Source organism: Fistularia commersonii, chromosome 15, assembly GCF_037954325.1.
Source record: "Fistularia commersonii isolate RoL2024-O1a breed Wild chromosome 15, RoL_Fcom_v1.0, whole genome shotgun sequence".
In the NCBI taxonomy this organism is placed as follows: domain Eukaryota; kingdom Metazoa; phylum Chordata; class Actinopteri; order Syngnathiformes; family Fistulariidae; genus Fistularia; species Fistularia commersonii.
In genome coordinates, this window is record NC_141298.1 from 8674085 (window position 1) to 8701506 (window position 27422).

The following is a 27422-nucleotide window of genomic DNA, read 5'->3' on the forward strand; positions in this document are numbered from 1 at the left end:
GGAAAACAAGCTGCGAGAACAAGAAACTGCTGTTTCACAGTTTGGTGAGGCCTTTACACTTTGATTCCCCGGCTGCGAAGAAATCGGCGGCCTCCGAGGAAAAGGAAAAAAAAAAAAAAATCAACCCCCCTTCTGCGTCTGGCCGCTCAGTCCACTCCGAACTCCCGGTGTTGTCTGTTTATTCAGCGTTCATGCTGCCCTGTGCTGGTATTTACCGACGCCTGTATGTCGCAGCACCCACACGGGGATAAATGAAACGTGCAAACAATCCTGGAGTTGGTCCGCCGACACCACGGGCGCACACACAGCCACACACACCTGCCCGGTTCCACTTTTGTTGTATTTACCCGTTTCCCTTCACCGAGACCTTGCCGGCGGGCTCTGATCGATGAGTGTGCGGATTGAAAGTGCGACCCCCCCCCCCCCCGCAGTAATGACACTGTATTCACTGGCAGGTCTGTAAATTCCACTCTGCGCGGGAGGCAGTGACAGCGTAGCGGCGTAACCCCGGGCTCTGCGTTCAAATGGCTCCCGAAGCACCATTTCAGTCACTTAGTTGAGTGAGGAAAAAAAAAAAAAAAAAAAAGCCGGGGAACTGTGAGACAGCTGAAGTAGCATTAGCTAACACTGTGGACTTAATTGAATCTGCGCATGAAAATGCAGATTAGCTTTAAGCAGGGGCTCCCAAAGCAAGCAGAATAAGGTGATTTTTTTTTTTTTTTTTTTGGAATACCTTTTTAATCATAATAATAATAATCATAATAATGAATATTACATACGATATAATTTTGTACTGATTACCCTCTAATTTTTCAAGTGAATATACCAATGCCGTTTTGTCAACAAACATCAAAACATTGCAATGAATTTGTCAAATATTTACCTGACAATACGCAAAAGCGTCCCAAATTCGGAATTATATTCGACCTAAATGACAAAAACAACTACGCCAAATTGCGAGAAATGACCTAGCGATAATTACAAAGACCGCCATTTGATTAGATCAATCATTCATTCATCCGGTGAAAGGAGGGGTTCACTCTGGACTGGTTGCCAGTCGATCAGAGAGCCACATATAGAAGTGCAACCATTTACTCGTTCACACAAATGGGCAATTAAGGGTTCCTGCTGCATGTTTTTTGGACCGCAAGAGGAAAACGAAACTAAAATGAACACCAAACTGAGGGAATTGACCTTCTTGCTGTGAGGTGGTGGTGCAAACCACTGTACTGCCAACATCAAACCATGCTAACATTAGATCTAACGGTTGGAAAAAAAAAGTTATATTTTAAAATTACTACCATTCTTTGAATACGCTCATTTGCGCGCGTTTGTTTTATCATTGGCGACTTCGGAGCGTTTGCCGCAGCAACTTGAGTTTGAGAGCCCCTGCTCTCAGGACAGAAACCTCAGACGCCCATGCGGTTAATTCCATACACGAGCACATGCGATTTGGGATTTTACCTGAACGCCGAACTGTGGAGAGAAAAGTTAATGCAAAGATGCTTTGTATCATGATCAACATGCATCAAGCACAGATGGGAACATCCCCCCCCCCCCCACCCCGCCACCCATGACCCGAAGCACCGAGAAGACACAGATAGAAAAGGCGGCACACCAGGGAAGGTGGAATACCATAACAACACGTAGAACATATTGTTACACTATTCCACCCACCTTAACTGTGAACCCTTGGGTGTAGCTACTCCGTAGCCTTTGGAGTCCAAGTTGCCTCCCACTTTCATTGTGTCGCAGGGTTTCCGCTGCTCTGTGTACTCATTCATAGTGGACTCCAACAGGAAGGCGTATTTCCCCTTGGACTTGCGGACGCGTGCCACGCCTTCGGCGGTGGTCTTGGTGAAGACGGTGGGCTCGGCCGACTTCATGTAGCCCCACATCTTCTCGTAGACGGCGATCTTTGACCGCTGCGTCGAGGCGGGAGAAAGTGTGATTAAGAGCACAAATCCGGGTGGGCGTATCAGTGGGAGAGATGGGATTACAATTTTTTTTTAGTATTGATGAGTGAAACTACATCTCACAGTGACTCTGGTACCAAATGATTCAAGAGAAAGTCGTGGCTTTGTCTTGAACGATGCATAAGAGAAGTATAGTACACGGTACGCTACTAGCATGAAGCTAAGCTAAGGACTCATTTATGCTCAGGTTGGTACGTCCCTTTCAAGCATCAAAACTGCTTGCGTACTTTCCATTAGCTAATTTAAATTGCCATGGTAGCCTTACAACCATTAGAAGGCAGTACAGAATTCACTTCCAAGTTCTGAGTTCTGAGTTCTGAGTTCTGAGTTCCGTTTCGGACAATTACAAACATGGCAACGGCGGAGGACGAGGGTGGGACGCCATGTTGTCTTCTCCTTCTCTGTTCCTTTTGCCGGTCGTGTTTCAGCACACCGTGCAGGGGTCACAAACAGTGCAATTTCATCAGAATATGAGGCGTGCCGTCGGAAAAGGTCGGAGGATACGGTAGACAATGGCTTCTGACGCTTACAGGGAAAAGCCGTGATGATCTGACGTGACCACAGAAGGGGTGAGTGAGCGTAAATAGAGGCAGTTTACATCATTCTCCACTCAAGAGCACAGAAAGAGACTGATTTTGCATTTACACTTCACCCTCTTCTTTCTTTTTGGGGAAAGTACACAAGCCAATGTGATGGTGGCTTAAAGTTAGCAGTTAGCTTGGGATCTTTGGGACACCATGTTGACATCAAGACAGTCTCATGAAAAGTCCAGTACTATTTGCTAATGATTCTGAGCATGGAAGACTACATCAACTGAAGTACTCCTGGTATGTATTAGGAATGTAGACAGCTGCTCGGGGCGGAGCTGGAAAGCCCTGACCTTCCTCCTCTTAGAAGGAAGTTCCAAAGTTAAGGTTCATCAAGAGGGTGTTTTTGTGGTAAAGAGTCTTCGACTCACCCTAAAGAACTCCTTGGTGGACCCGGAGTCCAAAGTTCCGTAGGCGATGTCCGTCTGTTTGGCCAGATCTTCCGCGCTCTCGATGGGCGACACCATCCTCTCCACGGTGAGGAAGGCCGCCAGGTTGGCCGTGTAGGACGAGATGATGATGAGGGTGAAGAACCACCACACCCCGCCGACGATTCGGCCGGATAACGATCTTTGACGGGACGGGACGGGGGGATTGCGGGGAGAAGGGGTGACGGTGGGGATGAGGAGAGAGAAGAAACTCGGTCAGCGGGGTGAAAAACAGGGATTAAACGAGAAAGTGGTGAGAATGGAAAATGATGAAAGCGGACAGAGCGGTGACGAAGTCGGATCACGGTCCGCTTCTGAAGACGACGACGAGGCTCGGGGTTGACAAGACTCCCAGTTTATACAAGAATAAGATGATCTCTGAGTTTTTTTTTATTTTTCTCTCTTGCATGCGGAGGGAAAACAATGTTTCAAACTCCATATTAATTCATTTTTTGTTTCTTAAAATTCTGACCGTAAAACCTCAACAGAAGCGCAAGTTTCTATTATTTACATAAGTCATTAAACTTGACCTTGATCATCTTTCATTTGTTTTTTTGTAAAAAAGTATTCAAAGTAGTAGTATTGAGTATACTTGGTATCATTTACTAAAATTACTACCAAAATATTTTTTTCTTAATCTAAATACCCTCCCTTTTTAAAACCCCCAAATGGAATTCATTTATGCCAAAATACAAAAATTCCAATTGTTTTTCAGGTAGCCACTTTCTCACTACTTAATTTTTTTCAGGAAGTTTCTTGTTTCTCAAAAGACAACGCTTGAGCTGATTCACAGCCACGTAACGAATCGAAAATAGAAAACAGTGACCTCGCCAGCCCCCACCAACGACATCTCGGGGTTGGTTTTGGGGGGCCGCGGCTCCACGTATTCTCCACTAGGAGGAGACAGAATTCCGTGCTTGGAGCGGAAAGGTGGCGGAGGAGGAGGAGGAGGAGGAGGACGGGGGTCGTGAGGAGAATCTTAAGAACCGTAAATGCTGCATTGACGAGAACAAACAAGATCTCCCCTTGGTGTGAATCCAACGGCGGAGGATACAAAACCCCCGGGCCCCCTGTCAGGAGGAGGGAGGAGAAGAAGAAGAAGAGGAAGACGAAGAGGGCTTGTCTCGGCTTGTCTTCGTCCTTTTATTGCGAGGGGGCTTTTTTTTCCCCAGGATGGACACCGGCTTGGAAATAAAGGCTGCAACCTCCCCCCCTCCCCCCCCTCCCCACATCTTTTTTAATTCTATTCATTTTTTTTTGCCAACTTGACTTCTAACACCCCCTCTCTTCTAAAAGATGTGACTTGAAAAAGCAAAAACAAACCAGGGGCCTTGTGAGGCTTATCTAAGGTGTGTTTTATCAGCTATGGGGGCCCCCGGGGTCCGCGAGCGGAGGACCCCCCGCCCGAGGAGGCCCCCGAGGACTCCTTGAACGCCTCGCGTTTGAAAATCTCGTTTCATCCGCTGCCGTTTTCTAAAACACCGTCTTTCCACTTCCTCCCTTGACTTTCCCGGAAACACCTTTTCTTTCCGGATTCTTCGCGTCTTTTCTTTTGGATTTTACATTTATCTCTTTATGGGTTTTTTCTTCTGTAGCTTTTAAATGTAATCGCCTAATTAGTTTTGGGTGCTTCATCTGATACAAGATATTTACCGTTGGGGAAATTGAAAATATCAGATTATGAAGATTAAGAAATGCAATATTCATCCACGCATCCACTTACTCATATGGAGCAGCAATTCAGCTAACGGCAATTCATCCTTCCTGTCACACATCATATAGGGATGTGCAACCATTTACATCTGAGCATGAACATCCTGCGTGTTTTTTGGACGGTGGAAAGAAATCGAGAAAAAACTGGGGAAAACGTGGAGGCTGCGCACGAAAAGGCTCGGAAAGAAGGTTTTTAAATTCATTTATTTAAATATTTATTTGTTAATTCATTTAGTTATTTTTCTTGGTGTTGAAGCCAATCATTGCAGTTTTAAGGCCTTGGTCATTGCTTATTTTATTTTTGCAATTTCTTTCTCATTTAATTTAATTTTTCATGCATATTTCTAAGTCAATTTTTTTTTCTTTTTTTTTCATGCTGTAAATTCTTTCAAAATATAAATATTGTGCGGATTGAAAATAAACAAACAGATTTTCCTTTCAATTTTCTACCATTTTGCCAGTGACATTTTTTAACCATAAAGAAAAGAAGGGTAAAAAAAAAAAAAAAAAAAAAAAAAAAATGCACAAAAATGTGTGCACTCTTGTGAAACAGATGCCGCATTCGAATTCTCGCCGCCAGGAAGGTGGGTGTCTGGGTCTCTGCCGTCTGGCGGCCTCGAACAACCCCCGTCTCCTGCTCCTCACGGCCACGTCCACCTCTGGCGCAGCTTCCCTCTCCTCGCAGGGGAAGCGCACTCACTTCGCGTATTAGCTCCGGATTTGATTACAAATGACCCCCCCCGCCCCTTTTCCTCTTCTTCCTTCTTCTTCCTCCCTCCTCCCCCACCCCAGCACTCTATTTCCCCTTGCCATGAGAGTGTTCTTTTGAATTTAACTGCAGAATAATGGCTGACGGGTGGGTGGGTGGAGTGTGTGTATGTGTGTGTGACAGAGTTCTATCTTGGCTTTTTCCCCCCTCAACCTACCTGCCACAAACCCTCTATCAGGCTCCATCTACCCCCCCTTTGTCAGCGTGACCAGCCGAGGATTGTGGGAATGTCATGGCGGCGGCAGCAGAGGAGGAGTGTCTCGTCTCCGAGCCTCCAGCCTGATCCGTCGCGTGTTCACCGGCGTGACTTTGATACACGCTGACACGCCGCCAGTCTTGACGGGCGGGTGAGCGGAGAGCACAGGAGGAGCTTGGGTACATTTTCAGACCTTGTCAGGGTTCCCTCTCTGTGTGTGTGTGTGTGTGTGTGTGTGTTGTTGTTTTCTGTTCACCTTGAATTAATGATGGCAAAGCAAAATGCTAATTAAATCAGGACACTGATGGCACGGATCGGGATCTTTACCAAGAGATTTCACCCGTAACCTTACAGGCGGAGGTTCTCAGCATCGACATGTTGTGGGTGTTTCTGCTGTATATTATCATTGCTATTAAGATTTATTTAATTTTAGTAATTTCATCCAGTGATCACAAAGCAACATGATTTCAAGTTCCCCCCTCCACTATGATCAATTTCGTAAAGCACTATTTCAAGAATTTTAAGAAATCTTGTTTTCACAACCAAAGGCTTTTATTTTGCTGAACTTTTATTAGTTACATTATTTTATTTATATTATTCATATATTTCATGTAATATTTAAATCCACCGTTTTTAAGAGGGGTTTTAATATTAGAATTAATAATAATAATAATAATAATAACAATAATAATAATAATAATCTTGAAAAAATATTTAAAAATCAGAGTTTTTGAAAGTGTCAGCCATAGAATTGATGATTATTTCAGTATTAATGTGATCAATAAATTGATCACAGGTTCAAGCCAATTTTGTAGAGCCATAGTAGGTTAATAGCATAAGGATTGCTAATGTTCAGCAACCATCGTTGCCCATTATGAATCACTTTTGTTTCGATCTGAATATGCCGTCTTGTCGGAATGTGATGGAATATTCTACGATCATCAGACAGAGACACCTTTAAGGAAATTAGGGCGCGACTTAGAATGAGGGTCATGAATTGGAATATTATGGTCTGTATATGGTCTGCTGAAAACATACCTCCTCACCAAGCACTACCTCACTAATCGCACTTAGCGCCCAACCTCCCCGAAAAAAAAACCAACAAAAAATAAATAAATAAAAAATAAAACAAGAAATGAATGTGTGTATGTATATGGTTTTGAGATGGCTATTTTCTGGTTTCCGACTACTGGTACTTTGGATCTTCGGTGACTGAATTGCACTTTTTGTAAGTCGCTTTGGATAAAAGCGTCTGGCAAATGACTGTAATGTAAGAAATTTAATGTATAATCGTCGTCATTTGTAATGATGCTCACTAGCTTCCAAATGCAGGCAAAAATCTGAAAATGTCAAGAACTTGGCTGAGCCTTCCAGTTTTTGAGGTGATACACAAGGCTCTCCGTCCAACTTTGCGGGAAATTTGCGAAACAGACAAAAATGTAAATGTAAATGTGAGCATGTTCTTTCGTGCTCATCCAGACAACTTCCTTATTGTGGCAGAAAAATGACAAAAAAACAACAAATAGCCAGAAATCAATACCAAAACCATCAACTTGAACCGAAGGTCTGGTATAAAAGCTATTGCAACGCCTGTGTTTGTTTATGATTCAGGTTAGTCTCAGAGCCGCTACTGGGTTTTTTTGCAGCTCCACGCATTTCAGGCAGCGCTTCGGCCCTGCAGAACATTTTTTTCTTTTTTTTTAAAAAAAAGGAATATTCGATGTAAGAGATTCCGGAGGGCTTCACGATGTATTTAAAAAAAGAAAAAAAAAACAAAAAAACAAACTCAGACTGCAGGGCCGACGTGAAGGGTTTGACTGTAATCATGTACCGCTTCGGCTTTCCCACAAGAGGACGGACCAGACGGGGAAAAATATCAGAAGGAATAAAGTGGAAGCAAACAGATATTGGCTCGGGCGCCGGCGGAACGCGATTCTTCCCGGCGGTCCGGGGGAGCCTCGGGGTAGAAAATAAAAAACGCTAAATGTGGAAAGAAAAGAGAATAATTTCAGCAATTAGTCAGCACCTTATTTTCCCTTCAGGATCCTTTGTCTCAGTCAAATTAAGTTATATTTATGAAATGGGACGGGAGACATCTAATAAATTGTCTTGGTACAACTGCAAATGTAATTAGTGGATCTTTTATGTTGTTTTCATTTAAATCTTAGACCCCATTTATCCATCCTGTTGGCTCTAAATACTTAATTAGGATAAAGATTTTTGGATTTCGGCCAATATCAAGAGCAGCGTATCCGTCGATTGACAAAAAAAAAAAAAGCAACAAAAAAAGAAAAAAAATGCAGCTGAAATATCACTGAGTCATTTTATTTCTGGCTCATTAAGTGATTGTTCTGGTGTAATCCAACCGTCCTGGCATGAGTGGATACTGTGTCATGACTAAATGTATTTCTAGAGAGAGAGAGAGACCAGGTTCAAACAGAAAAGTGAATTCGGATCAAATGGCAAGCGTCGGGTTTGCATTATTAAAACGTGCTCCTCAATTTTGTAGCCGTAAAAAAAGAGCGCATCAAGTTTTATCGGGCGACTAATGGTTTGACATGGAGCCGAGACGGTTGCCGGGTTTCGGCAACATCCCGGAAGCGCATCCCCGCTTTTCGCTAACAGAGAGACGCACAGGAAGCGGAATTGGAAGGACGGGAAACTTCGGTGAGACAACCTGGCCGGAAACTTCGGATACTTTCCTTGTAGGGATCGGAAACGCTGCGTAAAGGCCAATAAAGACCGATGCAACCATGCTTGCTGCAAATCCATCTCGAGGTGCCACATCCCAAGATGTGGGTGATTATGGTCTGCCAAAACTCCCTGTCCTCAGCAACGTCAAGCAGTTCCATTTCCTGACACTTGACCACTCATTTTCCTTTCCAATTTCGCATCAGCGCCTGGTTTTCCAAGCCAAGTCAGCACGTGTCAAACTTCTTGATAGCGTCTGTCACAGCTCTTCGTCGCACCTCTTTCATCGATCCGAGGAACCGCACTTTTTGAACGCCTCCTCGTTCCAGATGTTATCGACCAAATTTACTTCTGCACGTGAGAACAGCATAGATATAACAGTTCAGTTCACGCATCCTGGTCTGCACACTTATCCTCTCGTTCCTGGGAATGTTCTCCGATTTCTAGGAAGCCGATTTGACCAGCGCGATCCTTCACTTCAATATCATTCCGACATTTTCTGTGGCAGGTAAATGAGGTAAATGAAAGGCTAAGCCTGTTAGATAATCCCATCTATCTTCTTTAAAATAACCGTTCATTCTGTCTTCTCATGCGATAATCCCTTCCTCTCGCTCTGGATAAATCCTCAAATCAAGGAGTTTCCGAAGGTCATCTGCCGATTCTGCCAGTAATACAGTATCGTCTGCATATCGCAAGTTCCTGATGTTTGCCCTCTGTTTTTTAAACTCTATCATCTTCCAGAGCGCTTCCAGAGACAGGATACAACCTTCTCTCCTCTCCAGATCTATCCACCCACGAAAATCTCTATCCATTGCAGACCAGTTCCATCTAAGCCTGACGATTAACAGATCTTTCGCCAAGATCCCGAATGAGATCTATATAATTGGCGATTCTGCAAAATGCGGCATTCCTGGTGCTTTCGACAACATTTCTTTTCCGATCGCGCAAAACATCGGCAAGGACGGCTCTGCAAGAAATCAGGACCAACCGTGTGACAGTCACCTAATCATCTACATCGGTGCTTTTACTTCTTGACTGTATGGTCTGGTGGGCTGGAACTGGATAACTGTTGTATTGTAAAATGATCCGCCAATAGCAGCCCTTCTTTCTGTGGCTTTCCTGCTTCGGGCATGTTTGCCATTTTCAATAATCCCCAAGCACAGAGATTTGCAGCAATCTCAGCGTTAGCTGGCTATTTGTAAACATGCAGGAACCTACAGGCTAATGATAAGACAAAAAATTGGAATTGGAATAATATGTTTTTGTTGTGAAATGGATGTAGCGTTTCCCATGAATATTCTTAAAATGCATCTGTTCCCAACCTAAGCAACACATCCTTTAATTTTTCTATCACACCCGATATAATAAGCTTAATACAGAAAAAAAATGTGAAAAAAAAGGATTTCAATCTACCTACAGTTACTGATGTAAGAGGGTATAATATAGCGATCATACATAAAATAATTCTTTGAGTGAATAAAATAAAAGCCTCATCTCTGGATCCCGGTTTAAGTTGGATCATTTGATGCGAACAAGTGAGAAATAAAGAGCCACTGTCGGGGATTATTTGCGCAGAGGGCGTGGAGCTTCTCCACGGGAAGTTTATGAGACGGAGGGTGGAGAAAATTGGGGCAGAGAAAGAAGGAAACGCAGCAACACGAAGTGGGAGGAGATCGTCGGGGAGATGCGGCGAGCTATGACCTTGAGCGCAGCCTAAATAAATGAGGAGGTTCTGGTCGAATCCCGGGGTGATACCTGGAGCAAGACCACAGTATTTGACTTATTTATGGCGGATGAACTGTCACACTGCATCCCTGTCTCCCTCTCCCTCCATTTTCTGACCTCAGCTCTCCCTTGTCTGCAGACTTGATGTAAATCTTCGCATTACTCGCGATTTTTACGGTCACATTTTCCAATAAAAGACCGCCCGTTCACATTTAAACCCGGCCTCTAATAAAAGCTGAAATTCGGTTCTATTACACATTTTATAGCAATGAATGTTACGCCCAAATCTGCTCCCGGTTCAATTCTCCGAATTCCCATTTTGGCCTCGAATGGCTGATTAGACGGAGCCACAGGTCCACATTAAACAGTGCATGCCCGAGACTGAGTCGAGTCCCGGTCATTAAATTTAGGGCGGTTAAGAGCTCAACGTGTCCCAAGTTAAATCCCAAATGGATGAATTTAGAATGAAGAGCCTGTAGGGGTGGCTGTCAAAATGTCAGGACTTCCAGTGTAGCCAGCAGGCGCTGGAGAACTCTTCAGTTTGCAGGTCACTGCAGATTAATAAAGACTTCAAGAACAAGGCCTTATTATATGAAATCATGTATAAATAAATTCAATTCAATAAATGCCTTCGGGCCGGGCCTTTTCTCAAATGTCACAGGATCTGTGACTGGGATTCATCTAGCTTTCGGAGGAGAGAAAAAAGAAAGTTAAAATGCAGAAGCTCTGTGCTGATGGGAGTCTGATGGCAGATAATCGTGGTGGCTTTGCTTTCTTCCAGGGTTTCTGAAGCACACGAGGAGATGGAAGCTGGATCTGAATCGATACTGATCATCTGTTGGTGTGATTGAGGAAGTAGCCCATCAGTTTGGCAATAGACCCCAAAAAACCCAAGAAAGACCCAAAAAAACCAGACCCAAATTTAAGCTGAGGTCGGAGGAACTTCAGCAGAACTGACAAACCAATTTCTCTCTACAGCTGCTTTCGGACAGAAGAGGTCTATGAACGCAGTTCCACGGGAACTGTAACTGGGACTCATCTGGCTTTCAGAGAAGAAGAAAAAAAAAAGTTAAAATGCAGACGTTTGTGTGGATTGGAGTCTGATTGGAGGCTTTGTTTTCTTCCAGGGTTTCTGAAGTCAAAAGCACACGAGGGGATGGAAGCTGAATCTGAATTGATACTCAGATTCATCACCTTTATTCACAAAGTCTTTTGGTTTGATTGAGGAAGTAGCCCACTAGTTTGGCCAAAGAGCAGACCCCCAAAAAACCAAGAGGACCCCAAAAAACCAAGACCCAAGAAACAGACCAAACTCCAACTGAGGCTGGGGGAACCTCAGCAGAACTGACAAACTAATCTCTCTGAACTCTGCTTTCGGACAGTGGAGTTCTTCTCTGTTCAGCCTGAATTTGTTTCCAGGAACTAGCCTCCTCCAGGGGAATCTTTTAGTTATTGCATCCCAAAAAGCAGTAAGGGACCACAGCAGCGAGCGGTATGACGCGTTAGCATCACACTCAAAAAGTAAACTTCCGTCAAGAAGAGGAAGGTGTCGCTGATAACATGGAGTCAGCGCAACCTTCATGTTTTGCATGGCGGGAACCATAATCGTGAATTACCAGATGGGTTGAAGTGTTTTTATGTTCTCCCTGCACTGCTTGGCTGTATAAAAAAACCTGCGCTGTTCGCTAACTCTGTACTTATTTTGGCCAAAATGTGTATGTACTGCTGGAAACCCCTCTGAGGTGTAGCAGGCAAGAACAGTTTGGGCCATTTCCCACTAGCTCTGTCCGTTTTTTCCGCAAGAAAACGGCCGACCAGTGACCGTAGTTTTTAAAAATGGCGCTCCACGGTCCACAAGAACTAGCTGGTTATGGGCGAGGTTATGAGTTCCACCAATCATCAAGCAGCGGCGTCATGTGAGTTCCTTTGGATCAGTAAACAGTAAATAAGACCCTGCCCTGGAGTTGGAGCTAAATGTTTCTGGGAAGTGAGGTCTATGGTCCTGGTTCCTCCGCGCGCTGAATCCTAAAAAGGTTCTGAGGAAATAAACACATTGCCTGAATTAATATCCTTTACTCTGCTTTTTACTGATGACTCGCCTGCTAAAATGACAGCGCCAGATGCGGAGAGGGCCTGTTGGCGAGGGCGATGTTCATTTCCAATAACCGTAAAGCAAAATAACCACAAGAGCATTATTCAATTAATCCTTATGAGTTCAGAGTCGCACGAATGTGATCAAATCATATTACTCGTCACATTGATACAGTAACAAATCGAGCCAACAGGGTAAATCAAATCAACGAGTAAAGCACAACAAACTCGACATCAGACAGGCGGTAAATTCTTGAGATCGTAGTGAAAATCAACACTAAAATTAACACTCAAGAATGTCGGCTCTGAGTTAACATAACTTGAAGCACTTGCTGATCTGATGAGCATCGGACGTTCTGTCACCTGAAATCACAACCGAGCCCCAACCGATCACCAGCTGCTTTCATTTTTAACGCAACACCATCGTGTGTGCGTTTCATATTAAAGATACCAAGCATCGGTATTCGCTAATTTGACAATTTTTGCAAACGGTGCGAAGGAAATCCACTCTCTCCTTCAAATCGACCATCATAAACATCTCCAGGACTTCATTCTTCCACCTCTGAAACTTCCCAATAACATATAATATAATATAATATAATATAATAATATAATAATAATATGATAATAATAACATAATAATAATTCCCTCTTTACCAACTTTTAAAAACAGTACTCACAACCCCCTCCAACAGTTCATTTTATACTTTTTCTATTTTATTTTATTTTATTTTGCTACATTATAAAGCGTCATATTATTATTACCTCACCCACTTGAATCTTTTGAAGTGAGGTGATGAAGCGCTTCTTCATCAAAGTGTAGATTTTCCTGCATCGCCCTTGAAAATTAGGACAGGACGGACGTATTTTTTCAAAATGTTTCAATCTGCATGTGGTGCTGTTTGAGAACGCTGACTAAAAATGAAATATAATGCTGCAGAAACGAGGCCCCCCCAGGGTCATTTTTGCTCACCGTTAAAGACAAATACGCATACAGACGAAGCCCTCTGACCATCCTCTGCGTTTATTCAGAGCGTAATTCCACATGTTCTCGGGGAGCTCGCTGATGCAAAGCCAAACGCAGCAAATCGAGCAGTACGTCCAGAAGTCTCGGTAGGAGGGGGAGGATGCTCAGGGCGGCGCTTGTATTTAATGCTCGCAAAAACCGCCATGTCTACTGCCCGGCCTGGATTTGTGCCTCTGTCTTTGGATACACACTGTCACCAGCTCCGCCGCCGTCGCCATCTTAGTTATTTTCTGAAACAGAACTTGGAGCTGGGAAGTAAATCTCGCATTGCCATCTAGTGCAGTGGTTCTTAACCTTGTTGGAGGTACTGAACCCCACCTGTTTTACATGCACATTCACCGAACCCTTCTTTATTGGATCGAGGATCGTTTCGTTGATGGGTACAAAGAACGGGCAGAGTAGCCTTTTCATCGAATCTGGCTCCCTTCACCTTGAATTCAGCAAGCGCTATGTTCTTGTAGTTCCCATCTCCATGCAGCTGAAGGAAGCCTTCCCTTAGTTTTGCCGGTGCTGGACTAGAATTGCTCATCTTGTCATTCCAAATCATGCAGTTCCGTCATACATGTGAATCCGTATTGTACGTATTCTTCCGACCGCTTTCTTTTTTTGCCCGACATAATTAGTATGAAGGGATTAAAATATTAAGAAAGAAATCACATGACGTACCATCACGACAGTCACAAGTTACTACAACTGAGCGCGCCAAAATCCCTGCAGCACGGATTGGCCAAGCTATGTAGCGTGATCACCTGCAGCCAGTGATGTCATCACCAATGTGTGTCTTGACCTCCGCCGAACCCCTGAGACTGACCCACCGAACCCCTGGGGTTCGATCGAACCCAGGTTAAGAAACACTGATCTAGTGGGTGTATTGCTACCATGGAAATGTAAAGCACCCATGGGAAGTATGCAGGGGTTGACGTTTGACAATTGAAAGGGATGCACCTATTTACACATATAATGTGCAGATAAACGAAATCTGAACGAAATGATAAGACCATATGTTCCCGGCAGAGAGCTGCGTTCCTCTAATACAAACCTACTAGCAGTACCTTTTGCTCGCTCTAAGCGATCTCAGGCAAAACTGTTCTCAGTTCTACTACCTCAGTGGTGGAACAAACTTCCGGAAGCAACAAGACTAGCATCATCTCTCTCAACCTTCAAGAAACAGGTAAAAACTATTTACTGCGCTGATGCTTGAGCTGCCCCAGATCAGGTTAGGCACCAAGTTAGGCTAAGCAGTGTGTGTGTGTGTGTGTGTGTACGTCTTTGTCAAAAAAAAAAAAAACAACTCACTAACCCAAGCTTACAGTTCTGTATATTTCCTGTGGATCTTGTATTTGCAAGTGTTATTTGCAGTCCTTATGTCCTCTATTGTAAGTCGCTTTGGATAAAAGCGTTTGCCGAATGTAATGTAATGTAATGTAATGTAATAAATTAGCCTTTAGCTTAGCCTCATGCTAATAAGTAAGTAATATAACATGTACTACACAGGCTCATCTGCCATCGCCAACTTGGTTATTGTCCAAACTGGACCTCGGAAATTAATTTTGGCACTGTCCTCTAGTGGATGTACTGTATGGTTGCAATGAAGAGCACCAATGAGAGGTGTGCAAGCATTAAAAAATGACATTTGAAAGGGACATACCCGCTTTTAGCTTAGCTTAGCTTGTAGTACATAGGATAACCGCCATTGCTGCGTTTGTTATTGTCTGAAATGGCACGTGGAACTCTGAAGTGAACTCTGCAATCCCCTCTAGTGGATGAACCATGTCGTCTCCCGAGTCCCTGGACCGCCTCATTTCACAGGTTCCCGGGGGGGGGAGCGGCTCCATCTACTCCAGCGCCCCTGTCAGGCTCTCACCATTACTGCCATTACCCCCTCCATTTATTTTATGTATATTAAAGCTATAATTGTATCAGGTCACCAGAACCAAGTAACTGTTAGCCCTACTGTTATTAGCAGTATGAGATCCTTGGTGCCTGTCCCTCCAGACTCTCAACCCCCTTCTGTCTCTATCACGCCTTTGTTTTCTATTTCTCTGTCCTTCTTTCTCTCCCTCTCTCTCTTTCTACCCCAACCGGTTGAGACAGAAAGCCGACCGGATTGAGCTGCGATCTGTTTCCTCAACACTCCTGCCGAGCCCTTGCTCATTGGACAATGTTGTGTTTCGGTGTATAATCTAAAGGAGTGGTGGTCCACACCTGCTCTATACAGAAAGCGACATGTAACAACTGTAATGTGGTTTGGCGCCACGTAGATTAAATCCGACATGTATCGCTTAATAGCCGTGGCAACATAAATATGACAATGTTTCAGGGGAAAGTACATGTTTACATGTGTAACGTAAGGATAAACAAGCCTATACAGTCTATAGATGCTGCCGTTTTATTGGTTAATGAATCGCACTTCTGGAAGGGCAATGGATACAACATTGGGAGGCAAAGGGATTAAAATTCCACTTCAGAAATAATTTAATTAAGACTTTTTTATCTCATCTGGTTCCACCTATTTAGGCCTCAACATAAGCTTAAAGATAACATCTATGAGAGGAGGGGGAAAAAAAGAAATCACACTCCTACTTTTAAGAGTTCCCAAGCAGTAAAGGTTGAATGGCTGCACTGAAAGGGGTTTATGTAATAAATAAATAAATTAGTTAATCTTTCGGTGGCAGCTGGAGATGTTTGATGAATGCTATCTAATTAGCACCCGCTACCACGATATCAAAGCAGGAAACGCCAAATTGGTTCTCGACTTTGAAGCTGAATGCGCGAGTACACGCGGATGCAATCGCAGCTTTCAAAGAGAGCCCACAGTTTTCCAGAAAAGGATGCGAGCGGGGAATGTGCCGAACACGACGACACACTGCTGACGGAAGCAAAAAAAAAAAAAAAAAAAAAAGCAAAAGCGGAGAAATCGGACAGGATGTCGGTCGGGAGCTAATCAGAACACACGAATAACCGGAGACAACAAACCACTTAAAATTCTTTTGTTGGCCTTCGTTTGACAACTCCCGGTAAAAGTTACGCTTCACCCGTAACGTTCGGGTAAGGGTGCGCAGACGGCCCGCGCTTGTCAGAGCTAATCAAGCCAAACCCATTCTCATTAGCTCACCGGAGATACGGCGCTTAGAGCCGTGACTCAGCAAGAGATAAAGACCGAGTCCGAGAAGCCGAAGCGTCCGAGTTCTCCTGTATGAAATCTGCCTTCGCAAAATCACACAAAAACACACAGATTCGCAAGGTTACTCGGCACAGCTCGGGTGAAAAAAAACGATCCCTTAACATTCATTTATTCATTATCTTATCCCGGACTCGGGGTTGCGGGGGTGCTAGCGCCTGTCCCAACCGTCATCGGGCGAGAGGTGGGGTTCACCGGTCAATAACAATCACACCGTTCACTCTCCCATTCACATATCCAGGCAAATTATGGTGTCCAGTGAGGCTATTGGTTGTTTTTGGACAGTGGAAGGAAAGCAAAGAACCTGGAAGAAACCCACGCAGACAAGTGGAGAACATGGAAACTCGGCACAGAAAGATTTACTAACAGAATCTAACTGGGGATCTTCATCTGTCAGGCGGAGGTGCCGACCACTGCACCAACCCTTAACATCCAAATTCATCTGTCACTATGAGCACCTCAAGGGAACGTATGCTAGGCTGCTAAGACACATTACCTTCCCCAACTCAGGTTATGGTTTGGGTTAATTCATGCACATGTGGGTGAACAACGCAAGACTGGACCCTTTGCCGAGTCCAACTTAAGTAATGAATAAAAAAATAAAATAGAAGTGAGGTCAGAGCGGAGGAGAGGAGGCAAAAAAAATGCCATTGTGATTTGGTCGCTACTGAATTTCTGGTCCATCTGAAGTTCCATTTGCTGGTAATATTAAATTAGCATTTTTTTTTCTCTCCATTTAAATGCAAAGGACCCATTAAAGTCTCTCCAACATTCAAGAGGTGTTGGATCTACAAAGAAAAAAAATGACCAATCAGGCACAAGAAAACACATGTATTAGCTTTTCTGACATGAAATCACTCCTCCTCTTGGTTTTTATATCATGTGGGGCCCAAAAAAAAAATATGGATAAATAATGTCGGGGTGAATCCGATCGGGGCTTACGCTCAAAGAGGTCATGACTCGCTGACTTGAACCGTCTCCGGATCTTTTCTCTCAGACTGACGAGCGTCACACGGAGGGAAACGTCACGTATTATACTTTTCCGATTTCCTGACCTGTGACATCCCGCCGTCTAAGTTCTATTCATCTGGGATTTGTAGTCAATTAAAAAGGCTATCATGTCACCATTTTATTTAAGCTCCCCTCTTCCCCCCCCCGTTTCCACGGAGACATTACCACTGGAGACCAGGATATTAATCACTGAATTAATTATTATGGGTTGCCTTGAGGGAGCAGAAGGGGGTATTAACCCTTATTAAAAGGGAGAAAGGGGAAAGGCAGCCGTTTCATGCTATTTCTACACCCATGAAATTAGTCAAAAAAAAAAAAAAAAAAAAGAACTGAATACTGGCAGAAACACATTTATCTAACAAGAGCAAAATCACAAGATACAGCTATGAAAAGAAGGTAGATTAGCAGAAAAAAAAAAAAAAGTTGAGATGTCAGGAGGCTTGATAAAAATATAAACGGCCGCCTCGGTTTATTTAATTTCATATTTAACCGCTTTACCACCGAGGGAGGTAAAGATGGAGTGATATGCGCCCGAGGAAGCCAGCGGGAATCTATGATGGAGCCCAGATGGCTGCTGGGGAGCAGTTTGGGGTTCGGTATCTTGCTCTACAACGCTTCAACGGGCTAGGAGGTGAGCAGGTTCAGTTCCAAGGTTACCGCTCTTCCACCTGAGCCCAACAACAACAACAACAACAACAACAACAACATAGCTGTTTAAAACCCAGATTGACAGCGGAAGCATAGCAGACTTTGCATCGGACAGACGGTAAAGTCCAAGATGAAAATCAGCTTTGGGATTGCTTATAAAGAAATAAGTGAGTTAACGCAACTTGAAACTCTTGCTAATTCTTGTTAAAATCTTCTTTTTGTAGCAAATGGACTTGATTTTTGATTTTTTTTTCTTCACCTGAAGATGTTTCACCCCTCATCCGAGAGGCCATTAGAACTGAAGAAGCCTCTCGGATGAGGGGGGAAACGTCTACAGGAGAAGAAATTCAAGTCCAGTTGCCACGACAATAAGACTTCGACAAGAATTCACCATGACCTGGAGAACCTCAACAGACATCTCACTAATTGACGTTTACTCACTCAAAATCACAAGCCGCCTTCAACCACGTCCCATGACGGCACCGTCGTTTGCGTTACCGTGCTACCAAACAGATATAAATGCTGGAATTTGCTAATTTGACAACGTTTTTTGCAAGAGCGTAAAGGCGACACTCCGAATGTGAAGGTAAAATATAATTTTACGCGACACCTTTGGGTGAAAATGCACCCGACTGCCATTGGATCTGTACGTCCGTCTCCAAGACAACGGCATTTGACGACGGAGTGATACGGAAATGGGTTCCAGCATGGAAAGATCTGAAAACACCTCCTTCTGCATGTAGACGGTTAAACCCAACACTTGGATGGAGTCAATTCCTACGCATGGGTTGGTAGACCATAAAAATTATGCCGGACTCCAGAGTCCTGCTCCTCACTTTACTGAATCTTTCAATACTTCTTCGGCAATGTGTGGAGTTACTGCAGTCCCTTATAACATCGGGTCACTCCAAACAATAACTGCAGCTCATTGTCAGTCCGCACAACACCAACAACAATAACATGGTTATTTTAAACACAGCCAAAAAACCCACGGCTGATTGCTGTCCCACTGCAAAACAATTACCGCTTGGCCTTTCTGTTCTGACAGCCTGTTTTGCCACAGGGTCATTTGGAAAGAGTCAAAAATAGATGAGGAGACGGTCTCTTCGGTACACTTTCTTAAGGCGCCATTCTGTGGCGACGTAATGGTGAAACTAGCGTTCCTTGCTGTGTGTCGTGGCTTCATCGGGGTTAGCTGATACAGGGAAAGCTTTACAAGGAAGACTGGCTGTTTACATCACCCAGTCAGTACCCGCTCCACATCCTAACACAAACCCTGAATTTGTTGTTGTGGTTCTTGTCATTTATTTCTGTCAAAGCAATAAATTATATTAGCATCTTCATGTCATTGCTATCAACAAGGCTTTATCCTTAAACTCTCGCGCCGACTTCAACGGGAACTCATTGCGGAACCGGCTTGCCACCTCCTAGCTTGATATCCCGTGTCAATTAATCCTATTCAGCAATAAACTGCTAAATCGATAACTCCCTCCCGGGTCTTTGTGGAAGGGGTCCCCTTGACAACGCCAGTCAAATGACCAAGGGATGAATGCTAATTAAACATCTGACTGGTGCAAGTGCAGTTCCAGATGGACTGAACTGCCCTGCTCCTAAACTATTACGACAAAACATCAATCTAATCTCCCGAATCTCCTGAGGCCTGTCAAAGTAAAAGCATGTATATTTGCAAACTTCTGTGAATTCAGTTCAACCGGTTGTAGCCTTAACCCTGTTTTTCGCCACCACGTGAAGGGATTTCCACAGAGTGGAGGAGGCTAAGCGCTCTGGGAGGGTGGCGGGATTAGAGTTGATGGTTGTGTCGGGGGGCGAGGGGGGGGGGAGAACGGTCCACAAACAGAAACGAAAACGGTTGAAATGGAGACTTTCGATTGTGATGCTCGACATTGTTGTGCAGCTCCAGAGTCCTTATCTGCGCTGCGCAGGCGGAGATGTGGCGAACAGTTGTGACTATGGAAGCATGTAAAGGGGGGAAAGGGGGGGGGGCAATGTAAACAAAGCAGGTGTTCTCCTTAAATGAGGATGTTTAATCACAGTCAGAGGGGCTGCTACATCCTCCGCTATAGGTTGCTTACGTGAGACCGGGCTATAATTGAATGCACCTCTGGATCCTCCATCTTGTGTGTTTCCCCTCTGATGTGGAAGCAAGAGGCTGAAAAATACAGGCTGGTTTGGTCCTCCTTTCTCCTGCTTAACACCTTACCATCTCTATTACACTGTTAGAATCATAAGGACTTTAATTAAATAAACAATGATTAAGATCTTAAATTACTATAGGAGCCGGTTTTATCAGAATGTAACCGAAACAATCCATCATCCGGAGCTTTAAGCCTGACAAAGCAATTGAACCGGCTAAGAAAGAAAGGCCTAGCAGCGAAAAAAAGTGAGCTCTACCGATCTACGCATCTTAACGCGATGGGGAAAAAAAAAATTATGATGGACAGGAATTCCAAAGCTTAGACTCTAAGTGGAAGAGCTTTCACAGGACGGAGCGGAACATTGACTTTGCGAGCTCCAGTTCTCCACCCTTCCACCAAAGTACACCGTTTTTACCCGGAGACAGTCGGGTGGTTTAAAGCCCCAAAGAATGCGAGGCTTTGTCTTGTATTTTGGACGAGGGGAAGAGGAGGAACTCAGAGAGAAGCGGGACGATGTTTTGGTTGAAATGTTCTTCAGAGCGATGGCCACCGGTGCTGGAGAATCTGGTTTTAGAATATTAAAATAAAAGGCAGGGTGTAAATGCCTTTCCTTACTGCCAAGTGATATTTCTATGGACTTATATATTACAAATTCAAAAATCTCTGACAATTATTGCATTTTCTTTTCTGCCCCTAAGAATTGATTTTTGTTAGTTTGACCCACTTTGTGTGGTTGCAGTTCAGGAAGTCCACTTCCTTCTGAAATGCATGTCACCCCAGCATCCACTGGGGTGACATGATACAGGATCAGAAGGTTTGTTAGTTTAATTTACTCTGAAAATCAACCATTTTGATATTTTAGTTCTTGTCTACCATCTGTAAATCGATGTATTTATCCCTTGCAGTGCCTCCTATACATGTTTGTTTACACTGATGGCCATTGGTGTAACTGGAGCTCAGACTAGACAACATGAGAGACTGACACCGCTGAGGGCGTGAAGCCGAACCAATGTAGGTAGGGATTATCTTACGATCGAAAAACGGAGGCCGTCAGTCAGAAGAGGAGGAACTGTACGACTCGGGGTGAAAAGACAGAAGAAGACAGAAGTCGCACACGCATGCGCTCAGACACACAGAAGCAGCGAGCACCATTTAAGGACAGTGCCACATTGTCCTTATATGGTGTTCGCAGAAGCTACAAGTGAAGAGACATACCATAATATACCATAAATATTAGTTTCAGTCATAGGCGCTCTGTATGTTACTAAGCTCTCGTGTCCATACATAGACTATAAGAAAACATTCAAAATCATATATTTATATGACTAATGATTATTTTGAAAAATACTTTGCATCTAGTCACTATAACATAACCAGCAGCTAAATCCAGATTATATATATGAAATAAAAATAAAACAGAGAAACATCAATCTCATATCTATCTCGGAGAGTGAATAAGCATACTTCTTTTTTCTTATTGGTTCATGGTCTTATAGTGAATGAGCAAAATATTAAATTCATATCAGCCGTAGTCAGTTTCCTCAACATAGCTTGTCGTCTTGTCGTGGCCACTGGACTTGATTTTTTCACCTGAAGATGTTTCACCTGTCATCTGAGAGGCCTCTTGAATTCCAATAGAGCGTGGGGAGTTCCCGAGGGTGTAAACGCTGGGGTTGGGATCGGCCGTTGGTCCAGGTTGAGAAGGCTCGTTATTTCGAAGAGCGAGTTGTTTTGCGGAAACTTGTTTGAATGGGGTTGTTTGGGGGACAAAGGTACAACCTCTGGGGACTCCTTCAGTTAGAATCTGAATCACAAAACAAAACCGTTCGATCGCTTGAGCTGAGGCTCAGGGTGTAGCTGCCTGTGCCTGGTATGGGTTGTGGATTTGGTATGAATCGTATGCAGGTGAAAGGTACTGTCGAAACACTGCCTCGTATGTCCGGAAATGTTTTTTCTAGTTTGAAGAAGACATTAACACAGCAACCCCATTGCGACCTACTTTCCACAAAACAACTCCCTCATTACCATAATGAGATTTCTCAATTTGGACCAATGCCCGATCCCAGTCCCGAAACTCCTCACGGTCTAGTCAAACCGAAGAGGCCTCTCAGATGAGAGGTGAAACATCTTTGAAAAGAAAAAAAAAAAAAAAAACAAGTCCAGTCGCCACGACAAGATTTAACGACGATTAACCGTGGCCCGGACGACCGACAACCTTTGGAGAAACAGAAAAAAACAGTATGTGGACGTAAATCTTTCATGATTCATCCTGCAAATATTAATGCAGCAAGGATAATTTAAACAAAAACAAAACTGAAAAATATTCAGATGCCGTTACGGCGACGTTTCGAACCGTTATCGGACACGCCAGAAAGGAAAACGAGCTTTTCAGGTGACTTACCTAGGAGAGATGTCGCAGCCCTGTTGCATGAAGGCGCCCAGGGAGAACCAGAGAGAGTTAAAGATACCAAACTCATTGGGGGGCTGGTCGCTTGGCGGACCGTCGGTGCCCTCCTCGGGCTCCTCGGTGTGCCATTCGTACGGGCTGAAGCGGCTGACCAGGAAGAGCACCACGCTCACGCCGATATAGGCAAACACGATGCACATCCAGATCTCGTAGGCCAGTGGGTCCAGGAAGGAGAACACCCCGGGTTTAGACTTTTGGGGTTTCTTGATCATGATGGAGATGCCCAGCGACATGAAGGGCTTGGAAAAGTCAATCACCTCTTCCCGGACCAACGTGATTGTCAAAGGGGCCACAGCAATTTCCGCTTTCTGTGGGGGATATGGAGGGATTTGAATTAGCCAATTATGTAACAGCAAAGGGTCGACATATAAACCGACGCTAGTGGCGGAAGAGCAGTCGAACGCGGTCAAAACCAATAAAACTAATAGTTACTCCCGTTCGATAAGACTTGAAGTTCTTCCAAGGAAAGATTTACTTCATCCTGTCGTCAGCATGTATTTGACATTGACAACTTTCCAAACAAACTCAAATTAAACTCGTCTCAGATTTGTTAAATAAACACACTGAGGATTAGGACACACAGTTGTGTCCAGATTTTGGACTCAAAAGCTTAATTGAACAGACAATTTGCAGAACAGCGTAAACAGTTTTATTGGCTCGCCTTCCTCCGACTGGTCCTGCCAGGTTAGCTAAACTACCGGCCGTTGGGAAATTTCAAATTTGACATCGAAATCAATTCAATAAAGTTTGCAAGGCAAGTAACAACTTGGATACGACATTTCTATTTAATTTTTTCACATTGCCATGCCGGACGATCAGGACGCCTCTAGAAATTAAAATAGCTCAAACAAGGACCGAAAATCCTCAAATGGGTCATTGATCTTATCCTGGGGGGAGGATGAATATCGCAGCTGTCATCGCATGAGAGCGGGGTTCACTCTCAACCTGGAGGAAATCCATGTTACTACAATTATGATTTTTAATTTATGATATATTTCTGATTATTTTCTCAGTACATATATACCATATGGAACTCCATATTACTATAATTATTATTTCTAATTTATGATATATTTCTGATTATTTCCTCAGTTCATACATACATTCAGAATTATGATGGGCAGTCTGAAAACAGACAGAATCATCTGAGGGTTTTTTAATCAAAACCTCTTCCCCTGCTCATCTTCAACCATTAATGAGCAAAAGTCAAAGTGCATTAATGCTCTGAAGGTCTAGCATTCTCTTGATTTTAATGTGACAAAGGGTCCAAACTTCCTGGGGCCTGAAGTTCCCCAGCAAAGGAACCTAATCTCTGCCATCTGAGCTACGACTCAGGATTTGCTAAGACTGCAAGTCTATATCGAGACCAGGGGTCGGCAATCTTTACCACTCAAAAAGCCATTTGGACCCGTTTCCCCACAATAAAGAGAACCCTTGGAGCCGCACAACTGTTTTGAAATTTAACATGAATTAACACGGCATATAACGTTCCTTTTTTTTGCCTTATGTATAAACAAAATATGTGTTGCATTTTTTAAATCAATTTAAATCGAAATGCAATAAAATGCAATGAACTGCAGAGAAAAGGAAATCGCATTTCTGCACGCAACAAAACATTATGAACTCCGAAAAAAGGCGTTGGGTTGAAGTTTACTTTAAAATACTCAATGTCGACTTGAGTCCTTCTTGTATTTATGAAAAAAAGACAAACTTAAATGATCCACCGGCAGAAAACCAAAAATGCTGTCGTCTCTCTATGTGCTGCCATCCTTTCACTGACGCATGCAGTCGCTTGTTAAGAGCAACACAAATATTTGAACACGTTTCATTTAGATGTACAAGATTGCCATAAACTTCAAATTTAAAATTCATTACATAAATGACATTCAAATGAATGAACTACAATAAAATGCATTTAATTAAATACTCTAGTTAAGTCAATTATTTTCAAAAGCCACAAGGAGCCGCATCGGAGGGATTGAAGAGCTGCCAGCAGCAACGACTGATATAGATAGCATCCCTATGGTGTATTAGAAAGCCAGAATGGCAGAAAAACATGTAAAATCAAATATCCAAGTTGATGCTAACAATATTTTAAGGGCCTTAAGATACACCACCAACTACACTGTATGGATGTGTATAAATCCAGCTGCAGGCTTAGAAGATATAGCCATGTGGTCAAAAAGTGTTTATCTCACCAAGTTGAAGCTTTATGGCACAAGTTGTAAATAACTCTTATTGTGTTTGACCCAATTTGGGTCAAACACAGTGACAAACCTATACTGACCAAGAGGCATTATAGCGGCTAATATAATGCATGTGGCTGAGCTAACTTCGCTAGATATGGGAGGCATGATCTGATTGTCAAATTGGATTTTTCTGATAAAAATTGTGAAAATAAACTCCTGGATAGAGGTTGGTCTTGCCCTTTTTCTAGGGTTAAATAGAAACGTCCGGCTATTGGGACACTAAAAAGTCCCTGAGTAGAATTGAAGTAGGAGTTTTTCATCATTTAAAGAGATGGTCGCCTCCTTGGTTTGTGTTTTTTTATGCGGCAAACACTCTCAGCGGATCTGTTTCACTTGTTTTGGATTGAGGCACTACCTTGTAACTGTTTGGTTGGAAAGACTTCAACACCCATTTGGGTGAAACATGGTAGGCTGGGTGGCTGTTGAAGAAGTTATCGGATTTCTACTGAGAGCACGGATTGACCGTAGCAAATATCGAGTTTAAAACTGACTAGTTCACAAGTGAACATGACGCCAGAACAGTTCCGACTGATTTGCAGCGCGTAATGGACACTCGAAAGGAACAGTGCCGTAAACTGAGCCCCACCTGTCGGCGGGCTGGATGGGTGTCAGCGACAGAATTATTGGACCCAAATGGTTAGTTTGGGGGAGTTGGGGACATTTCATGAGAACGGTGTCTTCAATTCACGTCTCTGCAGGAATCTCTCCAGAGTCAAGTCAAGTCGTGTCGGACTTTATTGATAAGACACCAAACCCCACTGCAGTTCTCTCATGAAACTCCCCATGTAGAATGGTCTGGACCGCACTTTTAATGATTTACAGAAACCCAATACAGTAAACCCTTGTTTTTCGTGGGGGTTACGTTCCAAGAAGAACCCGTGATAGGCAAAATCCGTGAAGTAGAAACCTTTATTTTTTTTTTACAATTATTATACAATTAAATACTCTATTATACATTGCTGCTGTTGTCCTTATGTTTTTTTCTTCCTTCTTTATGGAACGAAGGGAAGATTAATTAATTCCGTAATGCCGACCTACAGCCGCATAGCTTTTACCTTCCCTTAGTGTGTCCAGAAGTTTAACTTTATCTGCGATAGATAGCATCTTCCGCTTCCCTTTGGGCCCTGCCGCACGTGCTTTTGTCGGTCCAGAGCGTTTTGTCAACATTATGGGTTTTAGAGAAACTCGAAATTGCAAGAGAATTTGCACGTACGTAATGCAAATTTGGCGAGCTGTTTTACGTACATGCACATGTTAAACTGCAACGTTATTGACGCACAGGTAGAGAAGAAGCGGAGTGACTTTTTAGCCAATCAGAATGCAGAACCCAATGCACGATGCAAATCCCTGAAGAAGCGAAACCGTGAAAAGTAAACCGCGTTATAGCCAGGGATCACTGTATTCCCTCCATGGGCAAGCACTTGGCGAAAGAAGCGAGGAAACAACTGCCTTTTACCGCTGCAGAAACTCTGGACGGATCCCAGCAAAATGCCTCCGGCCGTCTGTCTCGACAAGTCGGAGTAGAAAGAGATAGAGCAAGACGGGGAGGACGGAGGGGTGTTGAGGGTTGGGGGTGGCCGACCCCCGCATCTCGGGGAAGGTCTGGAAGGGATCCAGTGGTCCATGTTCGGGCCCCCCATCGTGGAAATGGATTTCAGGATTTCAGTCATCTGTGCTTGTTTTGGCCACAACCCCGGAACCCGTCAGTGGACTGAGATAGGGAAGAAGAGGAGCTCATTCATCAGCCATTGGATTGATTTTTGGTTAAAAGATAGTAACCTACTTTCGGCATTTGGTGCAAAAGTGCACCCAACGAAGGAAAAGAAGATTCATTTCAGCTTCTTTCTTGGTCCCTCGGCCGTTTTAACAAACTGGAAAGTTTACAGGTCTAGAAAGAAGGCAGGCTTGGAAAAAAAAAAAGTCCCTCGCAGACTCTGAACGGCAAAAGTGAGCCGACCGACTGAAGACGAAGAAGTTGCTCCTCTTGTGTTCTGTGTAGCTCGTTTAATTTCATCAGAAATTTCTCCCCCTGACTGAACAAATCTCAGAGTGCTTCAGTTCGGACAGCGGCTGAATGCATCTCACAGTGATCAAGTTAAGACAGAGGGAGAAAGAAAAGAAATTGAAAAAGAAACTCAAACCCCCCCGTCTAATGCCGAGAGGCTTAGCCGAAACCTCCGGGAGAATCAGCGGGAAGGATAAAATAATGTGTCAGAGAAAGATGCTTACAGCACAGGACGGCAGAATGGGATCCAGCCACCTCAGAGGTCTGCGGAAACGCATTCTGTCTTGTTGAAAAATTCACAAACCAGATTACAGAAACACTCCTGACCTTGTCTGCCCGGCTCGGGGAGCACGGGGCTTAATATCAGCAAGAATTTAAAGTTTCATTACGACCATCTGACACTTAAAGAAGGAAGAAGGGGGAAACGGGGCGAGGAGGGAGAAAAACGCAAAAAAAAAAAAAAAAAAAAAAAAAAAAGAAAAAAGATTTAGGTTCTTTCATC

General features: G+C 43.6%; 1 protein-coding gene across 4 annotated transcripts in view; it reads right to left on the reverse strand.

Moving 5' to 3' along the window:
- Positions 1-27422, reverse strand: part of LOC147226358 (glutamate receptor 4) — a 163604-nt gene that overhangs the window by 13472 nt on the left and 122710 nt on the right. For 3 of the 4 annotated variants that reach the window (XR_015107196.1, XM_086160467.1, XM_086160466.1), the window contains 3 exons: positions 22601-22974; positions 2935-3133; positions 1678-1925 (listed from right to left, as the gene is read on the reverse strand). Coding sequence is in view for 3 of the 4 variants with exons in the window: in XM_086160467.1 (XP_086016593.1) it covers positions 1678-1925; positions 2935-3133; positions 22601-22974 (821 nt within the window). In the remaining variant the exon portion in view is untranslated. Of the gene's footprint in view, positions 1-1664; positions 1926-2934; positions 3134-22600; positions 22975-27422 lie in introns of those variants that run through there. The other variant, XM_086160468.1, reaches the window with a different exon arrangement.